Source organism: Chelon labrosus (genome assembly GCF_963514085.1).
Source record: "Chelon labrosus genome assembly, chromosome: 1".
In the NCBI taxonomy this organism is placed as follows: Eukaryota; Metazoa; Chordata; class Actinopteri; order Mugiliformes; family Mugilidae; genus Chelon; species Chelon labrosus.
The window spans coordinates 32,155,048-32,179,379 of record NC_140337.1 but is presented as its reverse complement, the minus strand read 5'-3'; the positions used below and the strand labels follow the sequence as shown (position 1 = coordinate 32,179,379).

Genomic DNA, 24,332 nt, shown 5'->3' with positions numbered 1-24,332 from the left:
ATCCAGGTGGAGGGGGGGGGGGGAGGGGGGAGGGGCCACTTAGGACAATAACACTACTGTGAAGTTCATGTCAGGTGGGGGCGGGGCTAACTACTACCTCCTAATGTAGATCACGTGACCTCAGTCTAAACCTCAGGTGAGTAACGAGGTCATGTGACTGGAGCACGTGTCCTTACTTCCTCACGTGCAGACTAAGTGTTTTAAAGAGAGAGAGAGGGAGACACCGACTCTTACCGGAGAGGGGGAGCGAGAGAGAGAGAGAGAGAGGAGGGGGCGGAGCCTGGGTGTCTCCGTTAAACCGAGCAGCTCGCGGGCAGCAGACAGAGTGATGGTCTCGCGCTCGGCGGCGGGCAGCAGCAGGTCATGTTGTCCGCGCCGTCCGAGACTTTCCCGCGTGTCACCTTCAGCGGAGCGGGACCCTCCACGGTGAGTCTCTCTGTCTCTCTCTCTGTCTCTGTCTCTTGTCCCCGCGGCTCGTGGAGCTGTCTCCTCCGGCTGTCCTTGGTGCTAGCGCCGCGTCTCCTCTGTCCTCCCCGTCCTGTCTCTGTCCTGTCTCTGTCTCTGTCTCACCTTCACCAGGACACAGTCAGACTCTGATCTGATGACTCGTCTGATTGGTTGATTAGTTCCTGATTATTTATTTGTTTATTTGTTTTTTTACTTTAATTAATTTTGAAGATAAATGTTGAATGAACAGTTTTATTCAGAGTTAATGATCAACACCATCGTTTAAATCTCATCCAGACGCGTCAACGAGTTCATTTGTCTTTTCACGACGGAGAAAAGTTTTTACTTTTTAGTTTTATTTCATTAAATAACTGAAGCTGAAGCTGATGATCCATCAACGGGACGGTCCCACCTCCGTCCTCCACGTCCCTCCTCCAGGGACGACCAGAATAAAACCAGACGGAGGATCAGGTGTGGACGTCTCCTCTCTCTGCTCCACCTGAGATGAACATCAGGTGAGGAGTCTCCATGGAGGCAGAAGAAGAAGAAGAAGAAGACGAGCCAAGATGGAGTCCGTGTGGACGGAGACGATGGAGACGTGGAGACATCTGGGTCGTCTTCTAAGACTCTAGAAATTCAGGACATTGAGGAGGAGGACATGGAGGAGGACATACTTCTTCCTCTTCTTCTACAAGTCCTACTCCTTGTTCTTGTTCTTGTTCTCCTTCTTCTTCTTCTCCTTCTTCTTCTTCTCCTGTTCTATGTCCAGTAGATGTGATGCTCCTCTTCATCTGTAAACTTCTCCAGTAATTGATGTTTAGATGTGAAGACATTTCCGTCTCCATGGAAACGATTGATCTTCTGTCTCCACATCCTGTCTTTTAACAGCTGCATTTCAGCTATTTCTTTTAGTAGTTTATTTAAATTATTATTATTATTTTTTTAACAGTCACCGTCTGAAAGTGTTTCTGGTTTAACACTTGTGAATATTATTAAAAATTAAATGACGGCAAACTGAATATTTTTGGACTGATCGTCTGAGCTGAGTGAATTAATTTGACTTCATTTAAATCGTTTGTTTATCCTCCGTCTAATCCTGGCCTTCAAAATAAAAGCCCGTGTGGTATTTGAAGCAGAGCTGCTGCTGAGCGGTGTTGAGTGTCAGCTCTTCGTCATATCGCTTCAAAAATAGCTTCAGCGCGTCCAACGGAAACTCTGAGAGGACAGAAACACCCGGCTCACCCTCCTCACCCTCCTCACCCCTCTGTAAAAATAACCAGGGGTGGGTGGGGCGGGGCTTAGGGTGGACTTAGAGGGCCAGCAGGAGGTGGTGGTTTCCTTGTAGTGATTAGATGTTGACATGTGTGTGCGCCCCCCCCACCCTCCAACAGACTCGAGGACCCGAGACGAGGATGGGCGGGGAGGCGTGTCCTCACAAGCTGGGATCCACCAATCACCTGCGACTGCTGCTCTACATCCTGATTCCCACCGTCAGCCTCCTGGCGGGCCTCCTGCTGCTCGTCCTGGCCCTCACAGGTACAAACACACAAACACACACACACACAAACACTCCGGCTGCTTCCTGGGATGTTTACAAATAAATAAATAAACAAATAAATAATAGTTTGATCTAAAGCTGCAGCCCGGAAAACTTCTCTGTGCTCTTCATCGGTTCCAGTCCTGTTTATTGTTGAAGAACCATCGTTTATTGTTTGTTCACACTTGGCTAAGCTAGGCTAAGCTAGGCTAAGCTAGGCTAGGCTAGGATAGGCTACGCTAGGCAGGTTAGGTTAGGTTAGACAGAGACAAATTTCCACAAGCAATCCACAAGCAATTTCCCTTGTGGATGAATAAAGTTTATCTAAGTCTAAGTCTAAAACAAGATATGCTAGGCTAAGCTAAACTAAGTTACGATAGGCAGGTTAGGTTAGGTTAGACAAAGATAAAATAAGATAAGCTAAACTAAGCTAAGCTGGGCTGCGGCTAGTTAGGTTACGTTAGGCTAGGCTAAGTTAACCTAGGCTAAGATAAAATAAGATAAGCTAGGCTAGGTAGGTTAGGCGAAGGTAAGATACGATAAGACAAATTAAATAAGCTAGGCTAAGCTAAATGACGCTAGGCTAGGATAAAATAAGATGAGATAATATAGGAGAGGAATATAAGAAGAAAAGAGAAATAAAAAATAATGTTCATGTAGAAAAAGCGAAAGATCGACGTAAAGAAACGATTCATTCTGTAAATAGGAAGAGAAGAAAAAGAGGGATGATGGAGAGAAAGAATAACTTCACGTCATCTATCTTTTCTTCCTTCATATCCGTTCTTTCTGCTTTTATTTCTTTTTCTCTTTTTCTCATTTCCTTGGTCGTTCGTTTCTTCCTCCGTTCCTCCAGCGATGGGAATGAACGTCAGGAATCCATATTTTTTCTGTCCTCCTCCTTCTCCTCCTTCTCTTCCTTCTCCTCCTTCTCTTTCCATCTCTTAATTTATTCTTTTCATCTTTTCTTTCTTTGGTTCATTTCTTCATTTCATCGTTTCTCTGTGACGTGATGAACGAAAAGAAACGACAGGAAATGATGGAGGGATGAATAGATGATAGATGAACTGAGGGAATTAGTAGAAGAAGAACGGACTGACGTCTCTGTCATTCATTCATTCATTTCATCCTTTCATCTGTGATGATGGAGGGATGATGAACAGACTGATGGAGGACGGCGTGTAGAAGGAGAGATGACACACACTCTGTGTTCATTTCATCATACGTGTGTGTGTGTGTGCCTCGGCCCGTCACCATGACAGCGGGGAGTCCCTCGTCCAATCAGGAGGCGGCTCCGAAAGAATTTCAAATATTTACGCAGGTAGTAAAAAAAAAAAAAGAAAGAAAGAAAGAGAGGCAGACCTCCTCCTCCTCTTCATCCTTTCTTCTCTCTCTCCGTTAACGTCCTTTAAAAACTAAACAAGAAAGATCACAGTGTCTTCCTCCTTCATCTCCTCTTCCTCCTCTTCCTCCTCCTCCCTCCATTTTCTTCTTCTCTTCTCCTTCACCTCTTACTTTTTCTTCTCTCTCACTTCTTATTTACTTCTTCCACCTCTTTTTCTTCTTCTATTTTCTGTCTTCTTCTCCTTTTTATTCTTCTCCTTCTACTCTTTCCCTTCTTCTTCCATTCTTTTTCATTCTCCTTATCCTCTTTCTTCTTCTCCTTCTTCTTCTCTCTTCTCTTTTCTTTCTTCTTTTTCTTCTTCTGTTTCTTTCATCTTCTTTGTCTTTGTTCTACTTCTCCTTCCCCCCATCCACTTCTTTTTCTTCTTCTATTTTCTGTCACCTCTTCTTCCTCCTCCTCCTCCTCCTCCTCCTCTCTTTCCTCTCTTCTTCCTCTGCAGCTGTTTTTGTTGTCGTCTCCTCCTCGGCTCATTTCACTCTCCCTCAGACGCCATAAAGCGTTTTGCGAGCGCCGTCTCTCGCCATTACTCGTCTAACGGACCCCGTCGTTTCCCTCCGACGCGTTCGCATCGTCCACGACGTCAAACGCTGAGACGGAGAGAATGAAACAAGAAAATAGAATGAAAGACAGAAACAAGAAGCTGCAGTTCCTCTAATGTCCACTAGAGGCGCTGACCTCCGTGTTCATCATCATCATCTTCATCATCTTCATCAAAACGACAAATGTGTAAACATCTTTAGGACGGTGGACGTTGGATCCCTCCATCAGCCTCAGGCCTCATCGAAGCTGTTCTCGTGGAAACCAAACAACTTCCTGAGACATTTTAATTAATCACAAAATAAATAATATAACAGAATATTTATATCCTAATCAATCCTTCACATCACCACTGAATATATTCAAGACGCCACACCGTACGTCCTCTGCTGTAGACCCCGGGTACGTGGAGGTAATTCTGTCGGAGCCGGAGTCGTGTTGTGACTTTAACTCTATAAATAAACCTCCTGTTACATAAAGTCGTGTTTAATATTAAAACATACGTGCAGCCGCTCGCGTGTTGAACAGATTCTAACTGGAGATGAGACCGTTTTCATTTCACCATCGTTACTTTGCATCGCTGTCGTCGTCTATTCCCGTACCCTGGAAACACCACAGCGTTGGTCCTTCTGAGTATTTAGTGTCTGGATCGATGATCGACGACCAAAAGTATTTAAAAGAAGGATTCAGAGACAGACGTCCACATCAGTCCTCTGAATTCAGACTGAGAGACGTTATTGCTAGGATTATATTTACCATGTTCACTAGAAGACGCAACAGAAACGGCGCCCTCTTGTGGTTTAGAGTTGATGTTTTCAGAAATAGATTTAAAGTTAATATGTTCTTGTTTATAAGTTTTAATTTTATAACATGTTTGAGGAAATGTCTTTTTCTAACGTCTTTCACATTATGTCCTACATTATGCTACCCTGTCGTCGTTAGCATGCTAACAGTTACGGCTAATGCTACCTCTCGTGTCGTAACGGCGGAAGGAGCGTGTCGTCACCGTATTCACAGCTGCATCTCTCGTAGCAACGCCGCAACTCTCACAAAAGCTAACCTTAGCTAAAGTTAGCCTAGCTTGTTTTAGGCGAACGTAAACGTAGCTCATAACCACTAACTGAATATAGCTCTGTTTTCAAGTGTAACCCATAGTTATGACACGGAAAGTCAGCTGTAAATCGTGCTAAGCAACCAAAGCTAACAGCTAGCGAGCTAACAACTGAAAATGTTGAACATCTCCTTTAACATCTCGTCTCGTCTCGTCTCGTCTCGTCTTCTCCCGCTTATCCGGGTCCGGGTCGCGGGGGCAGCAGCTTCAGCAGGGAAACCCAGACAGCCCTCTCCCCAGCCACTTCAGCCAGCTCCTCCGGAGGAACCCCCAGGCGTTCCCAGGCCAGACGAGAGATATAATCCCTCCATCGTGTCCTAGGTCGGCCCCGAGGTCTCCTTCCGGTGGGACATGCCCGAAACACCTCTCCAGGGAGGCGTCCGGGAGGCATCCTTACCAGATGCCCTAGCCATCTCAACTGGCTCCTCTCGACGTGGAGGAGCAGCGGCTCTACTCTGAGCTCCTCCCGTATGTCCGAGCTCCTTACCCTATCTCTAAGGCTGAGCCCGGCCACCCTGCGAAGAAAACTCATTTCGGCCGCTTGTATTCGCGATCTTATTCTTTCGGTCATTACCCAAAGTTCATGACCATAGGTGAGGATTGGGACGTAGATCGACCGGTAAATTGAGAGCTTCGCCTTTCGGCTTAGCTCTCTCTTCACCACGACAGACCGGTTAAGCATCCGCATCACTGCAGATGCCGCCCCGATCCGCCTGTCAATCTCCCGCTCCCTCCTACCCTCACTCGTGAACAAGACCCCGAGATACTTGAACTCCTCCACTTGAGGCAGGACCTCCTCCCCGACCCGGAGTAGGCAGTCCACCCTTTTCCGACTGACATATAAAATAAAAACTCATGCTTACAACATCAGAATATGTATGCAAAGACAACTGTTAGTGCTAGAAGCTAACAGCATGCTAACGTGGGTGTAACTCAACACCTGAGATGTAAAGGTGTAACAACACGATGAGGCTGTTGGGACTAAGTTACAACATATTGACTTTTCATCCACCTCCACAGTTTATGAAAACGTGTTTAAACCAGTCGTGAAATCTGAGCTGGAAGACAAGTTGTTGTTGCTGAGGACGAGTTGCTCTTTTGTTTTGTGTTATGAAATATGAAGCATCAGCTTCAGTCTCTGACTCTGAGGCGTCTTTATGTTTCTGCTTCGTCACCTGTTTTTGTGTATTTAGATATTTCCATGCGCGTTCTTATTCAGGATTCAGGACGTATTCTGTGATATGTTTCGTGTATATTTAGTTTGTCATTCACCGTCATGTGTACGTGAGGAGGCGTCGACCTCAGTGACTCATTAAAATCCGTCAGCGTCAGTTTGTTTTTTTTACTTTCAACATTTGCTACCAAAGATTCAAAAGACGAACCACATGTCAGCGCCTCTCTGTCTGAGTACGACAGATGAAACGTTAATGGCTCGGTCTGGCTGGTTCACCATGGTAACGCCATCACTCTGACGCCGTGGCTTTGTCTCATCAACCGCTCGTCCTTCGTCTTTCATGTCACCAGAGACAAAGTGAACTGTCAGAGAGGGAGGTTCATGTTCATCAGTAAACACCAGTTTATTGTCTCCACTGTGGTTTACAGATGAAGATGGGACGTTAAAGCCAGTCTGGTCTCACCTGGTCCACCTACCTGGTGTTAATATAAATGTGTCTCCATTAGACACCAAATCAGTGTTCACACCTGGACCTGTTTAAACTGGACACTAGAGACCAGATCTGTGTTCACACCTGGACCTGTTTAACCTGGACACTAGAGACCAGATCAGTGTTCACACCTGGACCTGTTTAACCTGGACACTAGAGACCAGATCAGTGTTCACACCTGGACCTGTTTAACCTGGACTCTAGACACCAGATCAGTGTTCACACATGGACTCTAGAGACCAGATCAGTGTTCACACCTGGACCTGTTTAACCTGGACACTAGAGACCAGGTCAGTGTTCACACCTGGAGCTTTTTAACCTGGACTCTAGACACCAGATCAGTGTTCACACCTGGACTCTAGAGACCAGATCAGTGTTCACACCTGGACCTGTTTAACCTGGACTCTAGACACCAGATCAGTGTTCACACTTGGACCTGTGTAACCTGGACTTTAGAGACCAGATCAGTGTTCACACCTGGACCTGTTTAACCTGGACTCTAGACACCACATCAGCGTTCACACCTGGACCTGTTTAACCTGGACTTTAGAGACCAGATCAGTGTTCACACCTGGACCTGTTTAACCTGGACACTAGAGACCAGATCAGTGTTCACACCTGGACCTGTTTAACCTGGACTCTAGACACCACATCAGCGTTCACACCTGGACCTGTTTAACCTGGACACTAGAGACCAGATCAGTGTTCACACCTGGAGTTATTTAACCTGGACTCTAGAGACCAGATCAGTCAGGATGTTGATTCCAAGTGTCTGTGTCAAGAGCTAAACCTGGAAGTGTTTTCTGTGTCACTACAACTTTACAGATCTTTAAATTCACGGTACAGATGACGCTGTTTCACTGTTTTTGTTTCTCTTCAGGTATACTGGGCAGCAGCCTCTCGGACTCCAGCCCCCTCCCCTCCCCCGAGCCGATCGCCGATAGCGACCCCGGTTACCACAGCAACAGCACAACTAGCCCGTCCCCCGCGTCCGGGCCAGAAAATGCCACGTACTCGCTACGAAGCCGCGGTGGCGAGGACGCGGCCAACCGCAGCGAGAGCACACCCCCTCCAGCCTCATCTTCTCAGGCCCCGCCCACCCAGCCCTACACCAAGCCTCCCGATTGGCTTACGTCCGTGGCGTCGCTGAGCACCACCTGGCCGACGAGCACCACCCCGGCGCCTGACGCAGGTAACGGCCACACCTTCAAGTCGGGGTCGAGGTGTGACGCAGTGAGGATGAGGATGGGAAGCAGCAGGGGGTTGTGGGAAATGTGGTTCTAATTGTCAGACGACTTTAAACACAACAATCTCTGGAGGACATACTTTAGTTCCTTTAGCGAGAAAATACAGCAAAGTGTTTGAGGTGTAAAGTTTGTTCGTTTGTGGGCGGGGCTTAAGGTGGTAATGGACAGTAGTCATACACGTGATCTGATTCAGTTTAAATGTCTCGATTGGTTGGTTGGAGGACAGATGCTGATTCTCATCTGAACTGAGTGGAGACAACTCAAATATTCAGGTCACTACAAACCCCACCGCCGTCTGTCCTCTCTGTCCCCTCTGTCCCCTCTGTCCTCTCTGTGTTATTGTTGTGTCCTCTCCTGTCAAACACTAAAATCTTATTAGTGTCCATTACCGCAGGATGGACGAGAAACCTGAGACACAGTCTGAGCTGAAATCAGACCTAATGTCCTCTGCCATGTCTCTGTCACTGTCTCCCCGTCACCGTGTCTCACTGTGACTCAGAGCACACGTTTGTCTCCGGGTTGTGATTATGGTGAGCGTCCCGGGACGGCGTTATGTCTCTCAGAGTCGTCTCAAAGACGGAAGGACGACTGTGGGCGCTGATAAATCGTCCGTCCAGTTTCTGTTTTAATATTCCCCTCGTCTCCGTGTCTCTGTTCCTCCTCCGTCCTCCTCCTCCTCTCTCGGTATTAATGTGTCTTCGAGGTGAATACTGATGAGCCCCCGCTCCGTCCTGCGCTCTGATTGGACGCCGGATTATTTAATAAAGACGTCAAACTGTTTTAAAGTAAGAAACGAGACACGACACTGGATCGGCGGCTGGGATCAGAGACGATCTGTTTCCATGGAGACAAGATCAGATGATGTGATCGGACTCATGTGTCCACATCGAGACATCGACCACTGTAGAGGATCACTGAGGAAGAGGAGCATCACATCTACTGGAAATGGAACAGAAGAAGAAGAAGAAGAAACAAATGAGGAGGAGGAAGAAGAAGGAGGAGAAGGAGGAGGAGGAAGAGGAGGAAACAAATTAGGAGAATGATGAAGAAGTGAAGAAGGAGCAGGGCCAGAAGACGTAATGTCTCCTCCTCCATGTTAGTGTCCAGTCCTGAACTGAGACGAACCAAGACGTCTTCCTTTAACTTTATTATTTTACTCAGATCTTAACCAGAGACTCCTTTAACCCAGAAACATCCCAAAATGTAAGTCAGAGACACTGAGACATTGAGACATTGAGACAGTGAAACATCTAGTCTTGGGTTCTTGACATGGCCTGGTTGGTCCTTGGTCCTCACGTTCGTCCTCGTCTCTCTGCAGGACGCTGTCAGCCCATCGTGGAGCCTCAGTGTCACATGTTGCCCTACAACCAGACGTGGCTGTCCTCCTCCGTCGCCGTGGTGAAGAGCTCAGAGGTCGACATGTTGCTAAGGTAACGGCGTTCACGGTTCCTCTTTGTGTTTGTGAGTGGACTGAAGGAGACTGGGTTTGTAGCTGGTCCAGGTACAGCCTCAGTCTGTGAAGGCTCCAAGGGACAAAATGAGACAAAGACATGTGGACGTGTCCTTAAAGTCCTCAGCTCTAAATGTCTGGTGGAGAGTTTAGGTTTCTATCACCTGGACCTGGAGGAACCTGTTCTGTTCTGGTGACTTTTCTCCTGAACACAGTTTTACACTTTAAGGCAGCGGCTGTTAAGCTTAAGTTACACCAATCAGCCATAACATTATGTCCACCTTCCTATTATGGTGTAGGTCTCCCTTGTGTTGGCTCATCAGAGAATGGACATGGACCTTCTGAGGGTGTCTTGTTGTTAGTGGGGAGGGGCCTTTGTGGCCTCTAAATTAAATCACAATGCTAAAAGACAAATGTCTGCATTGGCCGGGAATCGAACCCGGGTCAACTGCGTGGAAGGCAGCTATGCTCACCACTATACCACCAATGCTTCTGTAAAGACAAGTTGGATCTGACTTTAGTAGGATCAAGGTACAACTGCTGTTCTTCATGTTTTATTTTTAGTTGTTCCTGAAGCGTTTTTGTGGCTGCATCCTGCTGGGGATGGCTGCTGCCATCAAGGAGTGTCATTGCTATGGGGTGGGGGTGCCTGGTCTGGTCTAGGTGGGTGCTACATGTCTAAGGAACATCCACACCAATGAATGCCAGGTCCAGAAGTTTCCCAGCAGAACGATGAACTGTCACAAGATGGTTTAAATGTTATTCACTTCTCCAGTTAGTGGTCATAATGTTGTGGCTGATTGGTGTATAGTCGTACATGTACCTCCCCAGAAATCTAACCACATGTCACCACAGCAGCGCCTCTATGTCCTGATGATGTCGGTCCATCGTGGGCTCAGACCGGTGGATCCAGTCTGAAGCTACCTGTCTGCTTTCTGTTCTCCAGGTTCTTCAGCTACCTCAGCAGACTCTCCTGCTACAGACACATCATGCTGTTCGGCTGCTCGCTGGCGTTACCCGAGTGTCTCGCCGCCGACGGCTCGCTGGACAGGTAGGACACAAGAACAGAAACACAGGACGATAACGTCTACAAGATAAAACACTTGTATGAAGCAAGACGACAAAGAGCTTCACAGAAACATGAACATCTGCAAATAAGAACTTAATTAAAAGACTTCCTGATAAACAACCAGACGATCGACAGACAGATAGATTCCCAGCTGCAGCAGCATTATACAGGATAGACAGACAGAACTCAGTCATGTTAACAATTAGCAGCATGCTAACGCTAACGCTAACGAGTTCTTCTCTGCAGATACAAGCACCAGGAGGAGTTTGTGAATCTCATGAATCTCAGCTGTTCAGACAACAACTGTGTGTGTGTGTGTGTGTGTGTGTGTGTGTGTGTGTCTCTAAGAATAACCCTGACACCCCCCCTCCCTCCGTCCCCCTCCCCTTAAATTAGACACACACTTGTTCAGTGGCTTCAACTCTGCTTGACCTCTGACCTCTCACAGGAGGATTATGGGAATCTGAGTTTTATTGCTGCTACCGAGAAACTGCTCCCTGATGTGTGTGTGTGTGTGTTCTTGTTTTTATTACGTTGAGAGACAATGTCCTCCTTCTAAAGGGAGTGGACGCCATGACAGCTCCTCCCCCCTGGTGGCTGGCTGCAGTATAGGTCTAGGTCTAGGTCCTATAAGCCCCGCCCCCCTCCATGTCATGTTATTGGATGGGACTAGGGCCGCTGTAAAAACAGGATGTGACATCATGATGATTGACAGCTGACACTCAAGGGGATCTGAGTCGTCTTCTCGGTTCTTGAAGTTAAACTTTAATGAGATAGCTAGCTAAAACAACCGTTAGCTTTGTGGGGAAAAGAGTCAGAAATCAGAAGTTGGTGCTTGTTTAAAAAGAAAAAAATAAGTTAATTGTATAATCCAACATCTGTTCATAACTGGAGGTTGAGCAGAGCGTAGTGTTAACCAGTGAAGGCTGTTATATACTACGCAAGATATGAGAAGTTTGTTCTGAAGTTTGACGTCATTTAGTTCTCACAGCTTGTTCTTGACACGTCAACAGGGCAGAACTTTTTTCTCATGTGGTGTCCGGCAGCTATTCTGTGATTGGTCAGAAATTGAAAGTGGGCGTGGTTAATGTGGAAAAGCAGAAATGCTAGCGGCCGCTCTGTGAGCTCCCAGATGCTAACATTCACAGTGTGAGCGCTAATGTCTCCTGCGTAGTCAAAACCACTGGCCGACATCCGAAAACAATACGAAAAGTGTCTTTCGTCGTCTCCCGCGTCTCCCACAATGCTTAGCGAGTGTGACGTATGTTGCAGTGGGAGGGGCCTATGAGTTTCTTGTGACGTATAAATTACCTGGCCAAAACAAACTTTTTTTCTTGTTCTTGCAGCTCTAGTTGTGAGAACAAATTTCTCTCTTCTCGCAGTAGCGTCAAAGTTGCCACAAAGTTAAGAAGAACTAGAACCCTGGTTCTAACATGAAGATAGTCCATTAGTCAGTAACTAGTGTAATGTGGATGTTTGATGAGGTGGTCGTAGTTGATGAAGTGTGGGCGGGGTCATTAATAACCCAAGATGGCGGCGTCTGTATCCCTGCAGTTCTAGCTTCAGTTTGACCAATGTGAGGAAGAGGAGACACGTCGTCCATCTTGAACCCTGTCCAGACCTGGTTTCAGGGTGTGTGTGATGTCCTCACAGAGATATAAACCCGTGTGTGTGTGTGTGTGTGCGCGCGTTTCAGGAGGGTGGTGCTGCCCTGCGCTTCGTTCTGCGAGGCGGCGAGGGAAGGCTGCGAGCCCGTCCTCCAGATGTTCAACGCCTCCTGGCCCGACTTCCTGCGCTGCTCGCAGTTCAGCAACGTCACCTACCCTTCGTCTCCAACTCCGTCAACGCCGTCATCTTCATCATCGTCATCGTCACCTTCACCGACGTCGCCCACGGCAACAGCAGCCCTCGCCCAGCCCGCCTGCTACACGCCCCGACAGATTAAAGGGAAACCATGTGAGTTAAAAAAACAAAACACAAACACACGTCCTTATTGGCCTTTTAAACCTGATGACGTCACTCCTCTGCTCCTCTGTGATTGGTCGGCAGCCGTATGCGGCGGGAAGGACCACTTCCTGTGCGCGACGGGGATTTGTGTCCCCCAGAAACTGGCGTGTAACGGCTACAACGACTGTGACGACTGGAGCGACGAGACGCACTGTGGTGAGCACACACACAATGACACACAATGACACACACACAGTAACACACAATGACACACAATAACACACACAATAACACACACAATGACACACACACAATGACACACAATAACACACACAGTGACACACACAGACACACACACACACACACACACAGACACACACTACACTGTGCTCTGTATAAATAGCTGGGGGGAGGTTTAAGGCCGTCGCCATGGTGACGTGTGATGGATTGAAGTTCCTGAAGCTTTTTTTTTTATTGTGTGTGTGTTTAAGACGTAGAAGTGGTCGTCATGGCGACATGAAGAGGCTATAGGCTGTAGAGACCATAGGAATGTAAAGAGAGAGAGAGAGAGAGTTTCCTCTTTGTTGGTTTATGTCTCTCGACCTGTTTCTGACCTCCTGGGTTTTTTATGTCGCTGTAAAATAAAACAAACGAAATAGTTCAGAGGACGAGGAGGACGGAACGAGGCGGGACAAAAAGACTGGAGGTGAGACAGGACAAGAGAGATGATTGGTTAAGACAAACAAATGAAATGAATGAACAATAAATGTAGGAAACAACAGGTCAGAGTTAATTTAAGAACCAGCTGAGGCTACGAGAACTGGACTTGTTGGGTCCAGATCAGGTTCCTCCAGGTCCAGATCCAGGTCCAGATGAGTATCAGGTCTTTAACAGACTCCAGTCATGTGACCTTCAGCTGATAGAGACTCTCCACCATCATTTATTCCTATTTCACTTCCTCTTCTTCTTCTAGTTTCATCTTTTTTTATTTACGACCAGTTCATTTGTCGTTTGTTTTCTCCTCGTCCATCATTTCTAGTTTTATCTAAACCGATGGATGAAATACATTTTCATCATCTCACTCTGCTCGTGTCTCGTTCTGTTTCTAATTTAGTTTTAATTAGTTTATTTCTGTCTCACCTTGATTCTCTCTGTTGATTGTTTTTATTTCTCTCATCACTAATCTGTTTAACTTCCTGTCTCATCTTTCTTTCAGTCTTAAATAATCAGATCTCTCATTCTGTCTCACGTCCAGTCTTCCGTGTCCTCAGAGACGTAAACGAACAAAGAGAAACATGTAGATTTTATTTTGATGTCTCCATTAAAACTCAACAAGTCTCTGTCTCTCTGTCCCTGTCTCTGTCTCTGTCTCTGTCTCTGTCTCCAGTCTGTGCAGATGCAGACTTCCGCTGTAACACCGGTCGTTGCGTCTCTCCGTCTCTGGTTTGCGACGGCTACGACGACTGTGGAGACCTGAGCGACGAACTCAACTGTGGTGAGACGTGTTTCTGTCTCTGTGAGGACCACACACTGGTCCCCACAACCCCATTAACACTGATAGTATGACTAGTGAGGATGCAGTCTGTCGGATCAGGATCAGCTGTTGGATCAGAGCGGCGCCACCACCTGACGCCTCCATGTTTATGAGAGAGTAATTATTTAACCTGAGGACCTCTGAGAGAATCGTTCATGTCTGTAAAGTTAAAGTCACACCTCTAATTACCTTATTTCCATGATCCTCCCAAGCATAGACTGTATATAAATATGGACAACACGTCTCCTCTTCCTCTCATTGGTCAAACTGACACTATTTTCCCGGGGATACGGGCGGCGCCATCTTGTGACTTTGGATCCAGAGTCTGATCAGTACGGTCTGAGGGCGGAGCCACGTGGAGCCGTGATATTGAAGCCCCGCCCACACTTCCTCCAGACTCACTCATGTTTTAGTTTAATTAATACTACGCTCTGCTCTACCTCCACCTGTTACAAGGAGATGATGGATTATACACTGGACTTGTTTATTTATTTAGTTTTTACAACTTTCACGGTCCCACATGACCTTTTACGGGGCGGTTGGCATGGCAACTAGTGGTCACGATGTCACATCCTGTTTCTATAGCGTCAAATAACTAAAACTAAACTTATCCAAAGACTTAACACTTGAACATTCATCAACATTATATTAACTACCTAAAATGACAGAAACCATCTATTTGATGTGTACATTAGTGTCAAGTCCCGCCCACTAACATGGAGGGGGTGGAGCTTATGACCTATACTGCAGCCTGACACCAGGGGGAGCTCTAGTTGCTCTGGCTTCACTGTAGAGGAGATGTTCCACCGTCCAGCTTTATACAGTCTATGCTTCCAGCACAGAGGTCCAGATATAAAACTAATCCAGACAGAATCAGCATCTCTGTGATTTATGAACTCTGTTATAAATCAGAAAGTCTGAACAGATGTTTGGGTGAAACGTCTCTGCACAGCATTCAGACCCATCCACAGAATAAAAAGCTCTAAACCGTCAGAAGAAGTAAAATCATGAAGGATGATGAGATGGATGATGGTGATTATCAGTTTGTTTATATATAATCATCAATAATGATTCAAATTGTCTCAAGATGCTTCAAAGAACCCAGAACAGCAAAGTAAGTGAAGCCGTCAGAGGCAGTGTGGAGGTATGTAGGGAGGTAGAAGAGACGTCAGTAGAGTAGAGTAATTATTTATTTATTCATGAGAATGAAACCCAGACCGATTCAGTCCTGTTCACCAGGATCAGTTCGACCTGGAGGCGCCATGTGACGTAGAAACGACCAATGTCTGGTTTTCATCTGCTTCGTTTCCCGGCTTTCTCTCTGGTTCTGACGTCTGCGTGTCAGAGTTAATATTAGACCTTTCATACCAGAACACAGCTTCACTTTAATGATAAAATTATTCTGCGAGTGGGTCTGAATGGTGTGCAGAGACATCTGGACCAGACTCTGATTTATAACAGAGTTCAGAAAAAACAAAGAAACTGTTTAAATAAATAGAAACAGAGAGAGATGCTGATTCTCTCTGGATTAGTTTCATCTCAGGACCTCAATCATTGTGTATACTGTGTCTTGTCTCACTCACCTAGAGGTGTAATGACAATGAAGTTGAATCTAAATCTAAATCTTTAAGGTAATTAGACGTTTGATTTTAACTTACTGACATGAATGATTCTCTCAGGATTCAGATCACAGACGACCTCTGACCTTATCACATGTGACTAGAGGTCCTCAGGTAAAACTAACCCCTGTGTGAATAAAGCTTTAGTTCTACGATCAGCTGCATGAAACTTTTATTTTGAAAAGCAGAGGAAGTTAAAGCCTTGTGACGGTAGAGGTAGTTTAACAGTCCTGGGTTGTAGTTCTTTGTGTTTTTTGTGTATTATAAACCAGTGTGTAGCTACATGTTGTAACTCTGGCTGTCCTTTGTTCAGTTTGCGACCTGAGCCGCGAGCATTGCTGTGGCGACGGCCGCTGCGTGTCCAGAGACTGGCTCTGCGACGGAGACCACGACTGTCTGGACAAGAGCGACGAGCTCAACTGCTGTGAGTCTCTGTCAAAGATCTGTCGCTTGTTTAAACGTTTCTGGAGCAGGTTGAAACGGGGGAAAACAAACGGAATAGAGACTCATTTGAACAGAGCAACGAGGATGTGAACGAGTCCAGGAGTGTGAGGTTCTGCTAAGATTATCTTGTAATGTGAGGTGGTTGCAGATCACAGACGTTCAGATTGATTCTAAAATCAGGACTAATACATCAGTTCAACAACCGACCAGAGAAATGAGTCGACAACAACACAGAGCAGCTGATTGTCTTCTAGCTCTAGGCTAACGTTAGCTAGCATGCTACAGTGGACAGATTAAACTCTCACCTGTAGTTTTGAATGAAAAGCAGCGAGATCTGTCAAGTATTATGAAGTTCTTCTTCTTTTAGTTTAATTAATGATTGTATGTGGAGGTTCTCAGTCATCCAGATCATAGTGTATCTAATAAAACTTCTTCAGTTGCACCTTTCTACGTGGACTACACCCACAGAGTTTCCTATTTAAACGTCCAACTTCCCACCAGTCCCTTGGAGCTGAAGAAGTTACTCAGATAAAACGTCTTCTCAAAAAAAGTTGTGTGAACACAGAGCTGAGTCATCCTCTGATGATTCACTGCTTCATCCTTGGTGATTCATGTGAACATTTACACATATTAAACTTTACACTAAGTGTGTGTTAATGTGTGTTTGTGTGTGCAGCCTGTAAGAGTCAGGGGTTGCTGGAGTGCAGGAACGGTCAGTGCATCCCTTCTGCGTTTCGCTGCGACGGAGAGGACGACTGCAAAGACGGCAGCGACGAGGAGCACTGCAGCAGAGAGCAGAGTGAGACATCCCTCCTCCACACACCGTCTCACGTCCTTCTGTCCGTCCTCGTCCCTTCATTTAGAGGAGTAGCTGTTCTGAACTGTCACCAAAGTTATTAACACAGTTACTGATGCACCGTCAGCGCCCCCTGATGGTGAAGGAGCTGTACTCCATCATTGATGAGTTCACATCCAGGTCATTAACATGTGAGACGGATCAGAAGAGGGGGAAATATCTGTATTCTTATGAATTGTATAATGTGGACAATGATGGAATGCGATGATATATAAAACGTCCAAAGGTTGAATTGTGTGTACGTTGCCTCCTGTAGTGGAATCAGTAGTATGTCGTAGCCAGATTCCCTTTCAAGAGGTAAAAACCCAATGTGGAACACTTTGGGTTCTTTGGTTCTCCACATGTCCAAATGGAGAGTGGGCCTGGTTCTACTTTAACTGGAACCTTTGTGGTATTTCTCTAAACTCTTGGTCCAATTCTAGTCAAGGGGTTGCTGAATGAGTTCAGAATGATATCATTGCTATCAGGGTGTTTTCTATGATCTAATCTAGAAGACATTTTAGTTTATCACTAATTAATCAGACACAATGTTACTGACACTGAAGTCTGACCTATCCATAGAGACCAGGGTCCATAGAGACCAGGGTCCACAGAGACCAGGGTCCATAGAGACCAGGGTCCTCAGAGACCAAGGTCCGGAGAGACTCAGGGTCCGTAGAGACCAGGGTTCCATAGAGACCAGGGTCCGGAGAGACCAGGGTCCGGAGAGACCAGGGTCATAGAGGCCAGGATCCACAGAGGCCAGGATCCACAGAGACCAGGGTCCATAGAAACCAGGGTCCATAGAGACCAAGGTCATAGAGACCAGGGTCATAGAGACCAGGGTCATAGAGACCAGGGGTCATAGGGACCAGGGTCCATAGAGACCAGGATCATAGAAACCAGGGTCATAGAGACTTCTGAATCCAAATTGAAGATGGAACTGATGGAAACCTTCCTGGACTCAAACGTTTCCACCAGAATCATGCATCAGATCCAGACCTGATTACTCTGATTACCATTACTCAGATTACTCTGAGTTCATTGTATTTTTTTATTTTTGTTCCAGATCAGGGCGGCTGTGTTCCCGGTCAGCCCAGCTGTATCTCCAGCTCCTGTCAGTCACCGTGTGGGGGGGGCAACACCGCCTGTGACCCCCGGAACAACAGCAACTGCAGTGAGTCCTGAAAATATATTAACAGTATTATTATTATTATTATTATTATTATTATTACCAGCAGCTCAGTGTGAACAGAGAGGTTTAATATTCTGGATTATTGTGACTGATTGTCATGGAAGCAGCGTCAGTGGTTGATGATGACTGAGGTTTGTTCTCCTCAGAGATTAAAGATGGAGGATTCAGATATTCAGATCTTATTGTTCTGTATCACCCTGGACGTCTTTAAAATAGTTTGCAAGTTTGTGTTTGGACCATAACGGGACTTAACCTGTAGAATCAAAACAAATCCACCAGAGAGCAGAACTTAAATAAAACCAACCAACACTTCAGGATGATTTCATGAACAGTCAAAAAAACAAAACTTGTGTCAGTGTCAAAAAACTTCACAACGTCTTTAGATTCCTCTTTTTAGAGAATATCACAGAATAATGAGCTGAGACAAAGACATATGTGGACTTGTTGTGTATCTAGAAGACCTGCGTTTCCTCCAGGTGTTCAGGGTTTAGGTTCTTGATCAGGAACATCTTTTAGGTAGAGTCCACCCGAAGCTCACCTGGAGCTGAAGGAGTCTGTTTTGATCCAGTCTCCAGTGAATGGTTCTCTGGATGGTGATGAAACTTTCTGGAGACAGATGTTCAGACTGTAAATTATATCTCGACGTGGATGAAACATCTTCTAGAAACCCAACAAGTCCAGTTCTTGTGGTTCCAGCTTCTTTCTTTTGGCCTTACCATGACCTGTGCAGCTGCATCCAGGTGTGCAGTCTACCTGTGAAGGTTTATGTCTCCCCCTGGTGGTGGGATCTGGTCGTTACTCTGCTCTCTGCCTCCAGCTCGCTGTGAACCCATCAGTCTGGAGCTGTGTATGAACCTGCCCTACAACCTGACTAGCTACCCCAACTACCTGGGCCACCTGTCCCAGAGGGAGAGTTCCGTGTCCTGGGAGTCCTCTCTGTTCCCGGCCCTGGTCCAGACAGGCTGCTACCAGTACCTCATGTTCTACGCCTGCACCCTGCTGGTACCGAAGTGTGACCCGGTCAGTCTGCAGAAGGTCCCGCCCTGCAGGTCGGCCCCTCCTTAGTTAACCCACCTTCGTTATACCCGTCCACGGGTAGGACGATCCAGCGTAAGACTCTTGTCCCTCTGTCCTCAGGTCTCTGTGTCGTAATGCGAAGGAGAAGTGTGAGTCGGTGCTCGGCATTGTGGGATTGCAGTGGCCCGAGGACTCGGACTGTAGTCAGTTTCCAGAGGAGGGAGGAAACGCCACCTGCCTGCTGCCGGAGGACGGCGTGGACGGTAGTGTTTCAGTGTCCCGATCGTGATGATGTTGGACTGTTTGCGTCCGTTCTCGTGTCATGTCTTTGCTCCTTGTTTTTCTTTTTTTTTTCGGGTGTGTTGCCGTGGTGACAGAGTGCTCACCCAGCCACTTCAAGTGCCGGTCGGGTCGCTGCGTCCTGGCGACCAAGCGCTGCGACGGACACCTGGACTGTGACGACCACAGCGACGAGGACAACTGCGGTGAGTTGGACTCTGGCTTTTCAAAATAAGAGCCCCACCGTCTCCCCGTAGCTCCACGGTAAACAAGCGTCTGTGTCTGACAGGATGTTCTGAGCGCGCTCTGTGGGAGTGTCCCGGCAGTAAGGTGTGCATCAAAGCCAGCATGATCTGTGACGGGTTCCCAGACTGCCCCCTGCTGGTGGACGAGGAAAACTGCAGTGAGACAACTATTAATCTTAAAGCTTCTCTTTAGGGACGTGCAGGGACACGAGTCTAGTAAATCATCTCCTGTCATTTATATTAATGAATCATTGATATTTAGATGATGTTCTTAACGTTTTCTCAGCGGTGCAGGGGTGATTAACTCGTTGACCGTGTCTTTAATGACATTTATTTGTCTTTTCTCAGCGGTGTGCAGGGACAACGAGCTGTCCTGTAACAACCATCAGTGCGTTCATCGGACTCTGTGGTGTGACGGAGAGAAGCACTGCTCAGACAGCTCGGATGAATGGAACTGTGGTACGATGAACTTTTACATTGTGGACAACCGCGTGAAGTTTATTGCTCATTTATTTTTAAAGAAACTATTAAAAATTTAAAGAAGTAGTGAAAAGTAGAGCTGGAGATGTACAGGTGTGTGTCATCTGCGTAAAGTGATATTCTACATTATTATGAATGATATGAAGGAAGGCATTCTCGCACACATTCTTCCTGGAGAAACCCCATCATTGACATTCATCGACTGTTTTTCCATCCATGTATGAACGCACGCGTTTCCTGACGCCGTCTGACGTGTTGTCTCCGCAGTGTCCCTGTCCGATCAGTCGGGTTCCGTGTTGACGGTGTTCAAGACGGCGGCAGAGTATCAGGTCTGTGCCGACGAGTGGAACCACGAGCTGAGTAAACTGACCTGCAACCAGCTGGGACTAGGGTAAGGTCAGTAACACACACACACACTTGTTTCCGTCACCTCAGAGGACATCACACATGACTCAGTATTTCCAGGAGATTTTAGCTTCGAGTCTTCACATGTCGTTGTTTTTGTCGATTATTCTCTGAACGTGACTGAACACCAGCGTAGACAGGCGAGTTTAAAAGTATAACAGACTAGATGTAACGTGGGTTCTTGTTTCCTCTGCAGCGTGCCCTCCTCTGTCTCCATGATACCCGACCAGCCTGGGGTCCCAGGCCGTCGCCGCTGGTTACACGTCCACCCAGAGTGGAACCTGAGGAACGGTTCTGCTCTGCAGGCCCGACTGGAGAAGAGAAGGTATCGGTCGTTTAAACTCCAACCGAGAACGTTCACGGTCCAGATCAGATTCGTCCACTGATCACCTTTAGCTAGAACCGTGTTAAAAGAGAACCTCACATGTTCTGACTGAGCCTTTTACAGATAACCTTTTAAGTTTCATACTCTGCTACTAAAATTAAAGCTTTTTGATTTGTTCATAACCGTGTAAACGTCTGTTCTGCAGCCACGCGTGTCACTCCAGGCGGAGAGTTTCAGTCCTGTGCACCAGAGAAGGTAAATATATCGTCTGTATATGTCGCTGTGTGGAAATGTTTGTTCTATCAGCTGTTTGGTTCAACAGCAGGTTTAAAGATAGGAGAAGAAGAACATGTCATTCTGGATGCAACCAGCAGATGGAGACAAATGTAAAAGATTTGAATCCCACTGAGTGACTTTAGCTGATGAGATGAGATGAGAGGAGCAGGAAGACACTTAAAAAATAATAAAAGATTAGTTAAATTACAGATAAAGTAAGAAAAAAACATATTTACAGTCACTGCATCAAGCTTAACTAGTGTATGATTATGTTTCTGTCTGGTGAGATGAAACGTTCTCGCTGGGCTCCGACCAGTCATCGCTTTCAGTCTGTTATGTGATGTCATCAGGGGGGCGGAGCCAGCGACTCACTTCCTGAAACAAGGACGTAAACGAACCATAACGTCAGGTCTCTGTGCTCCTATTGGTTGATTGGTAGAGGGTTTTATTGTCGGAGCTCACTGACTGTCGTCGGCTTTATTTGATCCCTGGTTTCATGACCGAGGCGTCGACTCTCTCTCTCTCCGTCAGAGTGTGGTCTGCGTCCGGTGGTGGGCGTCTACCCCAGCAGGAGGAAGCGTATTCTGGGAGGCCGGGTGTCTCGGCAGGGGGCGTGGCCGTGGCAGTGCTCGCTGCAGAGCGGCCAGAGCGGACACGTCTGCGGCTGCGTCCTCATCGCCCGGAGGTGGGCTCTGACTGTGGCGCACTGCTTCGAGGGGTGAGTCGAGGCGGGGGGGGGGCGGTGGGGGCTTGAGGGTTCAGGGTCTGTTCAGGATTTTCCGATCATGGAGGACTCATCGTGTTTTCTGCTCCAGGAGAGAGAGCGCAGACCTGTGGAAGGTGGTGCTGGGTCTCAGTAACCTGGACCATCCGGGGGTCCACAGTCAGAGCCGCGGGGTGCGCTCCATCTTCGTACACCCGCGCTACAACCGGGCGGTGGTCGACTACGACATCAGCGTGGTGCAGCTGGACTCTGAGGTCAGAGAGCACCGATGCACAGTGTTGATGCTCAGCAGTGATCTGTCAGTGTTGATCAGGTGTGTCGCTGTGTGCAGGTGGAGGAGACGGCCTTCGTCAGGCCGGTGTGTCTGCCCCAGCTCGGACAGCTTCCCTCACCAGACTCCTACTGCTACATCACCGGCTGGGGTCACATGGGCAACAGGAGTAAGAGACGCTGAATCAGTCACATGCTGCTTCTGTCTCCACCTGCTGGTAGAATGTCTAAACCTGATGTGTTTGTGTTCAGTGCCCTTTAAGCTGCAGGAGGGGGAGGTCCGGATCATCTCGTTTTCTCAGTGTCAGTCTTACTTCGACATGAAGACCATCACTCCCAGAATGCTTTGCGCTGGATACGACGCCGGGACTGTTGACTCCTGCATGGTAACCTCTCCACTAACTGGTCATCTTCACATTCAGACAGTTCAGACAACCAGCAACTGGTTTAAACTGGATATCACAGTAAATCATGAGTCATCACTGAGGCTACCTGGAGCTAACCAGATACCAGATGTTGAGCCTATCCACACAATTCACCATCAGCTATCTACCACATGGTGACATGCTAGAATCTAAGCCCTGAGCCTCAATTTCAAACAAGCTCTTTGCCTCCATCTAGTGGACTACTGGTGGTACTGCAGATAATGAACACAATACACCCATCTTGTAGTGAAAGTTAGCTTAGCATTGATATGTAGCATGCCTTGGTGGCTGGTTTCCCTGGGGAGTTACATGTGTGAACAACATGGAGGAAATATCAGTATTTTTATGGATTGTATAATGTGCACAATGGTAGAATGTGCTGATGTCCAGGATAAATAAAATGTCCAAGAGGTAAAAACCCAATGCAGAACACTTTGGGTTCTTTGGTTCTCCAAATGTCCAAATGGAGAGTGGGCCTGGTTCTATTTTTATTAGAATACGATCTAATCTAGAAGACATTTTAGTTTATCACTAATTAATCAGACACAATGTTACTGACACTGAAGTCTGACCTATCCATAGAGACCAGAGTCCATAGAGACCAGGGTCTGTAGAGACCAGGATCATAGAGACCAGGATCATAGCGACCAGGGTCCACAGAGACCAGGATCCATGGTGACCAGGGTCATAGAGACTAGGGTCCATAGAGACCAAGGTCCGTGGAAACCAGGGTCCATAGAGATCAGGGTCCATAGAGATCAGGGTCATAGAGACCAGGGTCCATAGAGACCAGGGGCCATGGAGACCAGGGTCATAGAGACCAGGGTGCACAGAGACCAGGGTCCATGGAGACCAGGGTTATAGAGACCAGGGTGCACAGAGACCAGGGTGCACAGAGACCAGGGTGCACAGAGACCAGGGTCCATAGAGACCAGGGTCCATAGAGACAAGGGTCATGGAGACCAGGCTTCATAGAGACCAGGGTCATGGAGACCAGGGTCAGGATAGTTTTGAACTTGATTTATTTGGTCTTTTTAGACGAGACCTACCTTCCAGTTGTTGGTTGTTGGTTCGTGTCATTAATCAGGAATCCTCTGTTTCCAGGGCGACAGCGGCGGCCCTCTGGTGTGTCAGGAGGAAAGCGGTCGCTGGACGTTGTTCGGCCTCACATCCTGGGGCAGCGTCTGCTTCAGTAAAGTCCTCGGACCTGGAGTTTACAGCAACGTGACGCACTTCACGCCCTGGATCCAACAACAGATCTACATACACACATACCTGACCGACTGACACACACACACGACACACACACATTCCAGGAGGAAGTGATGTCACCGCCAGTCACAACACACCTTCAGCTCCTCTACCTGTGCCTATATCTTTACTGAGAGCCTTCAGACGCCGGCTGCTGTGTGGACAGCAGAATAAATAACAGTAGGACGACTAGCTAGCTAGTTCAGCCGCTGTTAAAACATTCACTAAATGATTATTTTTATTGCCGTGGTTCAGAGACGTGTACGGAGACAAAGAAGGCGCCGAGACCACTGCTCAGAACTTAATGTAAGAACCAGGTCTCACCAAACCAGTCTGACATTAGAGAATCCAGGATGTTGTGCACCATTAAATCTAATCAGACTGCAATCCAAACATTCAAGTCCGCAAATATTTTCAGGACATGATGATCTAGAGTGAATACAGTGTAGAGGAGACCTGACTCCTGGTGGTTCTTTGACGTCAGTTGGGTGTCCATCAACACTACAGATAAGTAGGGATTAGTGATGGAGCCAGACGTCCCAGGGGCCCAAGGCATCAAGGGAAATACCCGGGGCCAAAAGTTCTATATGAACTGAC

At 47.1% G+C, this 24,332-nt stretch overlaps 1 protein-coding gene across 1 annotated transcript; it reads left to right on the top strand.

Moving 5' to 3' along the window:
• The first annotated feature begins 319 nt into the window (after positions 1–319).
• corin (corin, serine peptidase) lies at positions 320–24,332 on the top strand. The gene is made up of 24 exons (XM_084546645.1): positions 320–426; positions 1,839–1,983; positions 7,579–7,890; positions 9,264–9,375; positions 10,342–10,446; positions 12,161–12,420; positions 12,514–12,627; positions 13,799–13,906; positions 15,878–15,988; positions 16,685–16,807; positions 17,913–18,020; positions 18,856–19,087; positions 19,176–19,318; positions 19,433–19,540; positions 19,624–19,737; positions 19,928–20,038; positions 20,327–20,450; positions 20,661–20,789; positions 20,995–21,044; positions 21,597–21,783; positions 21,881–22,043; positions 22,121–22,229; positions 22,312–22,445; positions 23,589–24,332. The coding sequence occupies exons 1-24, from the start codon at positions 364–366 to the stop codon at positions 23,769–23,771; spliced, it is 3,348 nt and encodes a 1,115-aa protein (XP_084402771.1). The 5' UTR covers positions 320–363; the 3' UTR covers positions 23,772–24,332.

Coding starts and splice junctions, on each gene's coding strand:
- corin (XM_084546645.1), top strand. CDS start 364: ATGTTGTCCGCGCCGTCCGAGACTTTCCCGCGTGTCACCTTCAGCGGA. Junction 13,907..15,877: donor GAGCGACGAACTCAACTGTG/GTGAGACGTGTT, acceptor TCCTTTGTTCAG/TTTGCGACCTGAGCCGCGAG. Junction 19,319..19,432: donor GCCGGAGGACGGCGTGGACG/GTAGTGTTTCAG, acceptor CCGTGGTGACAG/AGTGCTCACCCAGCCACTTC.